This window comes from Acipenser ruthenus, unplaced genomic scaffold, assembly GCF_902713425.1.
Source record: "Acipenser ruthenus unplaced genomic scaffold, fAciRut3.2 maternal haplotype, whole genome shotgun sequence".
In the NCBI taxonomy this organism is placed as follows: Eukaryota; Metazoa; Chordata; class Actinopteri; order Acipenseriformes; family Acipenseridae; genus Acipenser; species Acipenser ruthenus.
The window spans coordinates 24,551-37,206 of record NW_026708334.1 but is presented as its reverse complement, the minus strand read 5'-3'; the positions used below and the strand labels follow the sequence as shown (position 1 = coordinate 37,206).

Sequence of the window (12,656 nt, the reverse complement as noted above, 5' to 3'; positions counted from 1 at the left end):
ATTTTTTAAAAAAATTCTTAACTATTTGGGTGCCGCTATGATTTTAGATATATATATATATATATATTTAATTTTCCTTTATGTTTTAATGTATAATATAATTTAGGATTTATAATACATGCCTATTGTACTATTTATTTATATATATATATATATATATATATATATATATATATATTATTATTTATTTCTTAGCAGACGTCCTTATCCAGGGTGACTTACAATTGTTACAAGATATCACATTATTTTTACATACAATTCCCCATTTATACAGTTGGGTTTTTACTGGAGCAATCTAGGTAAAGTACCTTGCTCAAGGGTACAGCAGCAGTGTCCCCCACCTGGGATTGAACCCACGACCCTCCGGTCAAGAGTCCAGAGCCCTGACCGCTACTCCACACTGCTGCTATATATAATTTGCCTTTATGTTTGAATGTATAATATAATTTAGGATTTATAATACATGCCTATCCTACTATCGTACAGCTGGCTCTTTGAGCTAATATATATATATATATATATATATATATATATATATATAAATCGGCTGCATTTGGAAAACTTCATATAATATCAATATATGAAAATATTTTTAAAAAGTAAATAATTAGCGTTTAATTGAATAATTGACTAATTATTGGGGCCCCACCTGTGATCCTTCAACACAGATTAAAAAGCCAAGCAATGCAGCGCCTCTATTTCGAGTTCCTTCGACGCTGTAAAATAGTATTTAAAACAACATACTGGTTTAGCAAAACGTTGTATTGCAATAGAGCCGAACTGTGTACTATTAAACCATTAAACCACTGGACTATTAAATAAACCGTCTTTTGATCTTGAACCCCGGGTGTGGAGCTGGCTCTCAGCATGACGGGTGCTTGCGGGTTTATTCGGCTGCTGAACGCCGGTCTCCTTGGTTTGATTTTGTCGGTCGGTTGTCGGGCGGATTCGTTTCTCCAAACCGATTCGGATTTGTATGTGAAGTCTCTGAAAACGGCGGAGCCGGTCTCTCCGGACGTGTCGTGCACGGAGACCGGGATTCAAGCCGTGTTTTATCAAGGGATTCGCTCCAAGATCAAAGTAGTCGGTGAGAAATTTATTATTATTATTATTATTATTATTATTATTATTAATTTCTTAGCAGATGCCCTTATCCAGGGCGACTTACAATTGTTACAAGATATCACATTATTTTTACATACAATTCCCCATTTATACAGTTGGGTTTTTACTGGAGCAATCTAGGTAAAGTACCTTGCTCAAGGGTACAGCAGCAGTGTCCCCCACTGGGGATTGAACCCACGACCCTCCGGTCAAGAGTCCAGAGCCCTGACCGCTACTCCACACTGCTGCCCACTGCTAAAGAGTAACGTTTTCTACCAAGTCTTTTTGTGTAAATTGGTATTTTATTACTGTTTATCATAATCGGTGTTTTTTTGGGGGGGGGGGGGTAAATTCAAATTTTGTTGCCATGGTAACACCGGTTTATTTCTTTTCAAATCTAAACACGTGCTGGCGAGGTCGTTTTCCCGCCTAGTCGATGACGTCACGATCTGCGATTCCTGTCTGGTTTTTAAAACCTTCAACAGGTATCGTGGTGTCGGGTCGAGTTATCGGTTTTATTATTTTTATGTAATTAACATTTTAATTATATTACAAATGACAAAAAAAATCTACAAATTGTGGGTCGTGTTTATTTTTTTGTTAAGTATTCAACCTATCGCGTTTCACTTTCATAGATGTGTTTTTATAATGCTGTAGGGGGAAGGGGATGGTCCAAAAATATGCTTTTAAACAAAATTATTGGCTTTGACTTTATATATAATCATTGGGATGGGGCTTCTAATTCGTCTGTGCCTTTGTACCCCCCGACTTTTACAAACTAAAATGTAATAATTTGATACCTGTTAACCCATTCGCGTCTCAATCGCATCTGAGAAACGCTGTGTTCCTAATAAAATTGATTATATGTTTTTATTATTAAAACGACTAAAATTGGCCTTTTAAATAGTCAGTCTGCTTATTTCAAAGCAGAAGCGACTCCCAGCTTTTATTTATGTAAATATCAGGCACGCAGAACGCTTGTAAAAGTCTCTGGCATGTTTATTTAATTGTAGCTTTTAATAAGTTAGTGGCTCGTTAACGTGTTGCTATCTCGTTTCTACGTCCTGCTTGATCATCAAATTAAGGTTTGACCAATTTTAGTTTCACAGAAACAAAACTGAAGTCATTTTGCTGCGTGTTTCTTGGTGTGATTGAGACACGGGTGGATCAATGGCCTTCTTAAAGCAGAATAGAGAAACACGGTACAATACAAACCATAAGAAGCGCTTTTTAATATATATTTATTTTAATTGTTTTTTTGTGTGATCCCAGATTTGTTAGGAGAAGCGGTGAAAGTCAACAACGTTCAGTCTGCGTGTCAAACCGAAGCGATGACGCAGGCTGACGGCACCGTCACTTTCAGGACGGCGTACGATGGCTGTTACGTCAGAAAAGACGTAAGAGAACTTCACTAATGTTGCGTTAACTGTGAACCTGTCTTTAAATCGCTGTTGCTGTTGCGTTTGTATAATGCTGTGTTTGTGTTGCTCTAAAAAGAGTGCAAAGAAGAGCAACCAGAATTATCCCGGGTTTAAAAGGCATGTTGTATGCAGACAGGCTAAAAGAATTGAATCTATTCAGTCTTGAACAAAAGACTACGCGGTGATCTGACTCAAAATCCTAAAAGGTGTTGACAATGTCGACCCAGGGGACTTTTTCAACCTGAAAAAAGAAACAAGGACCAGGGGTCACAAATTGGATAAAGGGCCATTCAGAACAGAAAATAGGAGGCACTTTTTTACACAGAGAATTGTGAGGGTCTGGAACCAACTCCCCAGTAATGTTGTTGAAGCTGACACCCTGGGATCCTTCAAGAAGCTGCTTGATGAGATTCTGGGATCAATAAGCTACTAACATCCAAACGAGCAAGATGGGCTGAATGGGGGGGGGGGGGGGGACCTCCTCGTTTGGAAACTTGTGTTCTAAACCTTGTTATGCTTCAGACTGCAGCGACCCCTAGTGGTCGGGCGGTGGTAGTGAGGGTATGGTATTTATTGCATTGCCCAGGGTTACGGAGCCACGTTTTAGATAATGGCTGAGTGCGATATAGTGAGTGTTCAGGGGTGGGAATCAGACTCCTATTGCACAGCAGTGTGATCCAGTCCAGGTTTTACTGCTACCAGCTTGATCAGCCCCCAGTGTGTCTAGCTAACAAGCTCAGGTGTGTCTTATTAAACTCCTAGTGAAACCAGAACTGGATCACACTGCTGTTCAGCGGGAGTCTGATTCCCAGCCCTGTAGATAGACTTTGGTTGAAGGAGGTAAATAGCTGATTTTATAGTGGAGAGCTACAGGATATTGCTGGGAACTGTGGGATATTTAGACAGAGAGATCAGGGATGGGAATCAGACTCCTATCCCACAGCAGTGTGATCCAGTCCAGGTTTTACTGCTACCAGCTTGATCAGCCCCCAGTGTGTCTAGCTAACAAGCTCAGGTGTGTCTGATTTATTAAACTCCTAGTGAAACCAGGACTGGATCACACTGCTGTGCAGCGGGAGTCTGATTCCCATCTTTCTCTCCTTGCAGGCTGATTCGTTCGTGGTGATTTTGGAGGTACGCTTGATAACCGGGGGACCCCCTCTCCGAATTCACATCTCCTGTCCCATATTCTTAATGGACAGTCCAGGTCAGTCCAACTGTGTCTGTTTCTCTCTGTCCCTCTGCATTGCATGTGTTTAAAACGATCATTTCAATATTAATAACACTAGACTTCATTGAGGGGAGTTCTGAACCCCAGGACTGGGTGCAGCAGCAGCAGCAGCAGCAGGGCTAGTGTGAGTTTGTAACCCTGCTCAAACTCCTGGCTCCTGATCATTTCAATATTAATAACACTAGACTTCATTGAGGGGAGCTCTGAACCCCAGGACTGGGTGCAGCAGCAGGGCTAGTGTGAGTTTGTAACCCTGCTCAAACTCCTGGCTCCTGATCATTTCAATATTAATAATACTAGACTTCATTGAGGGGAGCTCTGAACCCCAGGACTGGGTGCAGCAGCAGCAGCAGGGCTAGTGTGAGTTTGTAACCCTGCTCAGACTCCTGGCTCCTGATCATTTCGATATTAATAATACTAGACTTCATTGAGGGGAGCTCTGAACCCCTGGACGGTGCAGCAGGGCGAGTGTGAGGCTTTTAATAAGATGCTCTGTACTTTTTTCTTATTTCAGTTTCTGCAGATGGCTGCAATACCCCCTCTGAACTGCAGGTGGCGTGTGGACCCCAGGGTGTCTCCCCAGCTGCCTGTCACAATCTGGGCTGCTGTTTCAACCATGAGGAGGCGAGCTGTTACTACAGACTGAACGGTCTGTGGCTGATCATGCAATCTTGTGTCACATAATCAATTTTATTTTCCCAGTTGAATTTCAAGTTTGTCATACAATCGCTGTTGTGTTTTCAACCAATGAGTTCTATAGTATTATGAATCGGTCAATTTAAGAGGCTTTTTCTCCAAAGCGACTTCCAGAGACTAGGGGGGTGAACTCTGCATCATCAACTGCTGCTGCTGCAGAGTCACTTCCAATAGGAGCTCGTTTGGTTGACGTCTCATCCGAAGGACGGAGCACAAGGAGGTGAAGCGACTCGCTCAGGGTCACACACACACACACACACACACAGGGAGTCAGTGGCTGAGCCAGGATTTGAGCTTCCTGGTATCGAGACCCCTTTTCTCTAACCCGCTGGGTCCACACAGCCTCCTTTTTATTAGCGTGAAGGAAATTCTAGTTTTTTATAATTCCTGCAGCGTAACTAAGCTAACAACGAAATGTCTAACTTTTTTTTTTTTAAATTTATTTTGATTATCCGCTACCCAGAATGCACCAGGGACGGTCAGTTTATCTTCCTGGTGCGACAGACTGACACGGTGCCCGCTCTGAGATTGGACACTGTGGAGGTGAAAGGTCAGGGGTCGTGCGCCCCAGTGGTGAACACTGGTACTGCGCTGGTCTTTATGTTTCCTGTGACAGAGTGTGGGGCGAGGAGAACGGTGAGAGAATTGGGGATATTCAATTAATTTTAATGCTTTGGTATACAAGCCCCCCCCCCCCCTGTAAAAATAAAGGACAGTAAATATAATTAACCAGCCCCCGCCCCCCCTATCCCACGCTGCCCTGTTTCACAGGAGACTTCAGAAGAGCTGGTGTACATGGTGGAAGTGACTGCAGAGCCCGAGATTGAGACTGGAGGATTCGGACCCGTGACCAGAGACAGCTACCTGCGGTGAGGAAGCAGAGACACACCTGTGTGTTCTGACCACAGCGAATTTTCACTTAATCACTGTGTAGAATGAGCTTGCTGGCAAGGACTACAGCTCCCAGCATGCCTCTGCACCCGCAGCAATGGTGAGGCATGCTGGGAGCTGTAGTTCTTTATGCTGTGGTATCGTATCACAAGCGATACAGACCTCTATTACGATACATCATGTACAGCTGTGGGCAAAAGTTTAGCAGCATCACCCTCTATATAGAATGAACTGATTCAGCTTCATAGAGTCCAATGAAAGCTGCTGAATAATGTTCCCTTGTTAACATATTGAATTCCACCCCCTCTATATAGAATGAACTCCCTCAGCTTCATAGAGTCCAATGAAAGCTGCTGAATAATGTTCCCTTGTTAACATATTGAATTCCACCCCCTCTATATAGAATGAACTCCCTCAGCTTCATAGAGTCCAATGAAAGCTGCTGAATAATGTTCCCTTGTTAACATATTGAATTCCACCCCCTCTATATAGAATGAACTGATTCAGCTTCATAGAGTCCAATGAAAGCTGCTGAATAATGTTCCCTTGTTAACATATTGAATTCCACCCCCTCTATATAGAATGAACTCCCTTGGCTTCATAGAGTCCAATGAAAGCTGCTGAATAATGTTCCCTTGTTAACATATTGAATTCCACCCCCTCTATATAGAATGAACTCCCTCAGCTTCATAGAGTCCAATGAAAGCTGCTGAATAATGTTCCCTTGTTAACATATTGAATTCCACCCCCTCTATATAGAATGAACTCACTCAGCTTCATAGAGTCCAGTGAAAGCTGCTGAATAATGTTCCCTTGTTAACATATTGAATTCCACACCCAGCGCTTTGTAGTTTTCCAGATACTGAACAGAAAAACTGACATGAAATCCTACTGGCCTGCGATTCTGGTTTCTGGTATAGTCTTTAAGAGTGTGTTGTGATCTCGGTGTGTTGATTCTGTGTTTGTTTGAAGTGTCTGGTTGTTTTTCGTCTCCGAAGGCTGCAGCTGCAGTGTCGGTATTCCCACTCGGAGATGGAGACTCGCACGATGTCCGTGCTCGACCTGCCCCCCCAGCAGCCGGCCACTAGCTTCGGGAACGTTACCGTGGAGATGAGGGTCGCGAAGGGTAGGGCCTCGCTCAGTCTCTCTCTCTCTCTCTCTCTCCCCTCCTCCAGATTTGGGTAGTGTGTGTGTCTCTCTCACCTCTCTCCTTTCTCTCCCCTCCTCCAGATTTGGGTAGTGTGTGTGTCTCTCTCACCTCTCTCCTTTCTCTCCCCTCCTCCAGATTTGGGTAGTGTGTGTCTCTCTCTCCCTGTCTTTCTCTCTCACCTCTTTGTCTCCTTTCTTTCTCTCCTCTCTCTCCTCTCTCCTCTCCTCCAGAATTGAATAGTGTGTCTCTCCCTGTCTTTCTGTCCCTCCTCTCTCCTCTCCTCCAGAATTGAATAGTGTGTCTCTCCCTGTCTTTCTGTCCCTCCTCTCTCTCCTCTCCTCCAGAATTGAATAGTGTGTCTCTCCCTGTCTTTCTGTCCCTCCTCTCTCTCCTCTCCTCCAGAATTGAATAGTGTGTGTCTCTCCCTGTCTCTCTCTCCCCTCCTCCAGAATTGAATAGTGTGTCTCTCCCTGTCTTTCTCTCCCCTCCTCCAGAATTGAATAGTGTGTCTCTTCCTGTCTTTCTGTCCCTCCTCTCTCTCTCCTCTCCTCCAGAATTGAATAGTGTGTCTCTCCCTGTCTTTCTGTCCCTCCTCTCTCTCCTCTCCTCCAGAATTGAATAGTGTGTGTCTCTCCCTGTCTCTCTCGCCTCTCCTCCAGAATTGAATAGTGTCTCTCTCTCGCTCTCTCCCTCTTTTCCCCCTCCTTCAGAATTCAAGACTGTCTCATTCAGAGTTCTTTTTTAAATATATAACATGGTCTCAAACCTATAATTATTCTGATGCAATGTGTATTCAACTTGTGTTTAGAATAGCAGGCTAGTAAGTTTGGTTTGGTCTTTCCAGCTCTGTACTGATGCGCTAGTACAACCATTTTAAATCTGTCTCCCTCTCTGTCCTTCAATTCAATGGTGCTTTTATTGGCATGACTTAATAGCAGATGTTGCCAAAGCAATTATAAAATGCATACGTGTGTACATTTATATCTCCTCAAACTCTCTCTCTTCTCCACAGACTCCTCGTTCACTCACTTCTTCCCCAGCTCCTCTCTCCCTCTCACTCGCTCCCTGAGGGATCCCATCTTCGTGGAGGTCCGCATCCTGCCCCCGGCGAGCCCGGCTCTCTCCCTGATCCTGCGGGACTGTTTCGCCTACCCGAGCTCCCAACAGAGCCTCTGGATGCTGCTCTACGACGGGTGAGAGGGATCGAGCGGGCTGCTGTGTGCTCCTACCACCAGGGGGCAGTGAAGAGTAACTGGAAGTCTGTGAATTCAACGGCAAACGTTTCCACTAGAAGTCTCTCTCAGCGTCTTCAGTGTCAATTCAATGGCAAACGTTTCCACTAGAAGTCTCTGTCTTCAGTGTAAATTCAATGGCAAACGTTTCCACTAGAAGTCTCTCTCAGCGCCTTCAGTGTAAATTCAATGGCAAACGTTTCCACTAGAAGTCTCTCTCAGCGTCTTCAGTGTAAATTCAACGGCAAACGTTTCCACTAGAAGTCTCTCTCAGCGCCTTCAGTGTAAATTCAATGGCAAACGTTTCCACTAGAAGTCTCTCTCAGCGTCTTCAGTGTAAATTCAATGGCAAACGTTTCCACTAGAAGTCTCTCTGTCTTCAGTGTAAATTCAACGGCAAACGTTTCCACTAGAAGTCTCTCTCAGTGTCTTCAGTGTAAATTCAATGGCAAACGTTTCCACTAGAAGTCTCTCTCAGTGTCTTCAGTGTAAATTCAATGGCAAACGTTTCCTCTAGAAGTCTCTCTCAGCGTTGTTTCTTCTCTCTCCTCCTGTAGTTGTCCGAATTACATGGACCCGTTCCGCAGCACTTTGCTTCGCGTGAACTCCATCAATCAGCCGTCTCACTACCAGAGATTCAACGTCAAAGCGTTCACCTTCATCGACCTGCAGACTGGGGGCGCCAGTGAGGAAGAGGTACAGTACCCCCCTTCTCCCCCCCCCCCCCCCCCCAGCATCCCAGTCTCACCAATATCCTGTAGCTCTTCACTATAAAATCAGCTACAAACCTCCTTCAACCAAAGTCTATCTACAGGGCTGGGAATCAGACTCCCGCTGCACAGCAGTGTGATCCAGTCCTGGTTTCACTGGGAGTTTAATAATCAGACACACCTGAGCTTGTTAGCTAGACACACTGGGGGCTGATCAAGCTGGTAGCAGTGAAACCTGGACTGGATCACACTGCTGTGCAATAGGAGTCTCTGATTCCTAGCCCTGTAGTACAACTGTCTGTCTGTCTCTCTGTCTCTCTCTCTCTCTCTCTCTCTCTCTCTCTCTCTCTCTCTGCTGTGTGATAGGACTCATTTTTGGAGAGGGGTCTCTGTTCAGCCCCTCAGAGCTGATGGTTCTCAATTTAAGGATCCCAGTGACTTTCAGCGTGGCTCTGTAACCCTTAGCAACGCTCTGGAGCCCATTTCACCCCCTCAAAGACAGGAGGATCTTTTTACAGTAACGGTTTTGAATTGTGTGTGTTTGTTTCAGATGTATTTTTATTGCTGGGTTGAAGTGTGTAACCGCGATTCAGAAAGCTGCGTCTCCAAATGCCTGCCCGACTCGAACCGTGAGTCCAGTCTCTATCCCTCAGGAAAGTGTGTGTGTGCGCTCCACTGAACACGGGAGATCGAGTCACGCGTGTTGAACTCCTGTGTTTCGGGTGTTTAATACAGGAAGTGATGTTTAATATGCATGCTGAAGTATTCAATAGCTCTTTATAATTTAATGAATAATTGCTTGTATTGTTTTGATCTGTTTTAATGAACGGAGTTAATTTCACACGAGTGACTATTCTAATTACTGTCATATTTAATTAATGAATGGATTTGTTGTGACTCGTTAATATAATTCATGTATTTACTTTTAATCGAATAGATTATATCTGTATATATAATTTAATAGATTTATATGTCAAATTAAATTTTACATTAGATTTCTGTATAATTTCATTAGATTATATTTAACTTCAGTTTAGAAGAGGTAGAGGGGGAGATATAGAGGGGGAGAGATATAATTTAATTCATATTGAATTTCTATGCAAGTTCAGATTTGATGTTTTCTCTAATTCATAGGATTTCTGTAATTCTGATTACATAACTTCAGATTAGTTTTTTGTATATATTAATATTGTATTTCTGCAACTTCAAATTTAATTTATTATATATTGAATATTTATAACCTTTAAAATTTATATAGAATTTCATATTGGATTTATTTAATTCTGATTGGATTTAATTGAATACATTAGATGTTGTTTGTGTGTGATTTAATATTGGTTTAATTTATATATATATATATATAATCCAATTAAATTTAAATTCTGTATAATTTCATTAGATTATATGTAATTTTAGGTATTTTTATATATAAAATTTCATATTGGATTTCTAATTTCAGATTAGATTTTTATATATAATTCACTGAATTTTTTGATCATTCAGATTATATATAACTTCAGATTTAGTTTATATATAGGATTTCTGTAACCTAAGATTTTCTATATAATATATATATATATATATATATATATATATATATATATATAGGATTTCTATAATTTCAGATTAGATTAATATAATTCACACAGGTTGTTCCATAATTCAGATTACATCATTTCAGTTTAATTTATATATAAAAAAATCTAATATTGCGTTTCTGTAACTATGTATAGAATTTCATATTGTGTGTATTTCATGAATATTAATTCTGATTTCTATTTAATGTAGCTTCTCCCCGGACTGGTAATGTCTCCCTGACTAAACGGGAACTGGTTTCGGACCCGGACACTGCACTGGTTTCACTGGGACCCATCGTACTGGTGCAGACTGAAGCCACGGTGCAGAGCAGGGGGCAGACCGAGGCTCCGAAATACAGTAACTATCCCCGGCTTCACAGTGTGCTGGAGGAGGGGGGTGTGTGAGTGTTTATATATGGATTGTGTGTGATATATTTAATTTATTTTTTCCAGGTACGGTCTCTGCGTTTCTCTCGTTTTATTCGCTGTCGGCGGTTTGTTCTGCCGCCGTTTTCTTTCTCGTTTTTTCCGCGGCGGCCGCCGTACTGTGCCGGGGAGCGAGGAAGGGGCGGGGTCTAGCGGACCGCGTTGCCGTGGAGATGGAGACGTGAACTGAAATGCCAGATTAAAAAAAATAATTAAAATATGTAAACAATAAAGGACATTAAAAGGTTCATTGTTTTGGTGTTTTTTTAAATTATTTATGTAAGCGTGAGCCTCTCTGCTCCACCAGAGCAGAGGGAGGCTGTTCAGAGAGTAGAAGAGCCTGTTTTGCTGCTCCACCAGAGCAGAGGGAGGCTGTTTTCAGAGTGCTAGAGCCTTTCTCTGTCTCTGCTCCACCAGCACAGAGCAGAGGGAGGCTGTTCAGAGAGTAGAAGAGCATTTCTTTCTGTGTTCCACCAGCACAGAGCAGAGGGAGGCTGTTTTCAGAGTAGAAGAGCCTTTCTGTCTCTGTTCCACCAGCACAGAGCGGAGGGAGGCTGTTTTCAGAGTAGAAGATCCTTTCTTTCTCTGCTCCACCAGCACAGAGCAGAGGGAGGCTGTTCAGAGAGTAGAAGATCCTTTCTTTCTCTGCTCCACCAGCACAGAGCAGAGGGAGGCTGTTCAGAGAGTAGAAGATCCTTTCTTTCTCTGCTCCACCAGCACAGAGCAGTGGGAGGCTGTTTTCAGAGTAGAAGAGCCTTTCTGTCTCTGTTCCACCAGCACAGAGCGGAGGGAGGCTGTTTTCAGAGTAGAAGAGCCTTTCTTTCTCTGCTGCACCAGCACAGAGCAGAGGGAGGCTGTTCAGAGAGTAGAAGAGCCTTTCTGTCTCTGCTGCACCAGCACAGAGCAGAGGGAGGCTGTTCAGAGAGTAGAAGATCCTTTCTTTCTCTGCTCCACCAGCACAGAGCAGAGGGAGGCTGTTCAGAGAGTAGAAGAGCATTTCTTTCTGTGTTCCACCAGCACAGAGCAGAGGGAGGCTGTTTTCAGAGTAGAAGAGCCTTTCTGTCTCTGTTCCACCAGCACAGAGCGGAGGGAGGCTGTTTTCAGAGTAGAAGATCCTTTCTTTCTCTGCTCCACCAGCACAGAGCAGAGGGAGGCTGTTCAGAGAGTAGAAGATCCTTTCTTTCTCTGCTCCACCAGCACAGAGCAGAGGGAGGCTGTTCAGAGAGTAGAAGAGCCTTCCTTTCTCTGCTCCACCAGCACAGAGCAGTGGGAGGCTGTTTTCAGAGTAGAAGAGCCTTTCTGTCTCTGCTCCACCAGCACAGAGGGAGGCTGTTTTCAGAGTAGAAGAGCCTTTCTTTCTCTGTCTCTGCTCCACCAGCACAGAGGGGGAGGCTGTTTTCAGAGTAGAAGAGCCTTTCTTTCTGTCTCTGCTCCACCAGCACAGAGGGAGGCTGTTTTCAGAGTAGAAGAGCCTTTCTTTCTCTGTCTCTGCTCCACCAGCACAGAGGGAGGCTGTTTTCAGAGTAGAAGAGCCTTTCTGTCTCTGCTCCACCAGCACAGAGGGGGAGGCTGTTTTCAGAGTAGAAGAGCCTTTCTTTCTGTCTCTGCTCCACCAGCACAGAGGGAGGCTGTTTTCAGAGTAGAAGAGCCTTTCTTTCTCTGTCTCTGCTCCACCAGCACAGAGGGAGGCTGTTTTCAGAGTAGAAGAGCCTTTCTTTCTCTGCTCCACCAGCACAGAGGGGGAGGCTGTTTTCAGAGTAGAAGAGCCTTTCTTTCTGTCTCTGCTCCACCAGCACAGAGCAGAGGGAGGCTGTTCAGAGAGTAGAAGAGCCTGTCTTTCTCTACTCCACCAGCACAGAGCAGAGGGAGGCTGTTCAGAGAGTAGAAGAGCCTTACTTTCTCTGACTACAGCAGCTCATCTAGCATTACTAACCTGTAACACTCTGCCCCCTGGTGGATGAGAGAAATACAACATTAAAAAATATATATATAGAACTGAATCTACACCAGTCCTGCAACACTTTGCTGCCCTCTAGTGGGTGACAGAAATACAGCAGTGAGAAATGTCTATAGACGTGAATGTACAGCAGTCTGCCCTCTAGTGGATGGGAGAAATACAGAATTAAGAAATGTCTCTAGACCTGAATACAGCTGTCTTGTATCGTTATTAACCTGCAGTTATCTGCTGCCCCCTGGCGGATGAGAGAAATACAGCAGT

General features: G+C 43.6%; 1 protein-coding gene across 1 annotated transcript; it reads left to right on the top strand.

The window, feature by feature from the left end:
* The first annotated feature begins 692 nt into the window (after positions 1–692).
* On the top strand, positions 693–10,685 carry LOC131731639 (zona pellucida sperm-binding protein 4-like). The gene is made up of 12 exons (XM_059020881.1): positions 693–1,087; positions 2,377–2,501; positions 3,633–3,732; positions 4,271–4,405; positions 4,916–5,088; positions 5,224–5,321; positions 6,342–6,469; positions 7,506–7,686; positions 8,283–8,421; positions 8,986–9,064; positions 10,224–10,370; positions 10,466–10,685. The coding sequence occupies exons 1-12, from the start codon at positions 868–870 to the stop codon at positions 10,621–10,623; spliced, it is 1,683 nt and encodes a 560-aa protein (XP_058876864.1). The 5' UTR covers positions 693–867; the 3' UTR covers positions 10,624–10,685.
* The last annotated feature ends 1,971 nt before the right edge of the window (positions 10,686–12,656 follow it).

What these genes read in the sequence shown, in the direction of transcription:
- LOC131731639 (XM_059020881.1), top strand. Translation starts at nt 868, where the DNA reads ATGACGGGTGCTTGCGGGTTTATTCGGCTGCTGAACGCCGGTCTCCTT. An exon ending in AGTGTGGGGCGAGGAGAACG is followed by an intron (nt 5,089 to 5,223) that starts GTGAGAGAATTG and finishes CCTGTTTCACAG; the next exon opens with GAGACTTCAGAAGAGCTGGT. An exon ending in TGGATGCTGCTCTACGACGG is followed by an intron (nt 7,687 to 8,282) that starts GTGAGAGGGATC and finishes CTCCTCCTGTAG; the next exon opens with TTGTCCGAATTACATGGACC.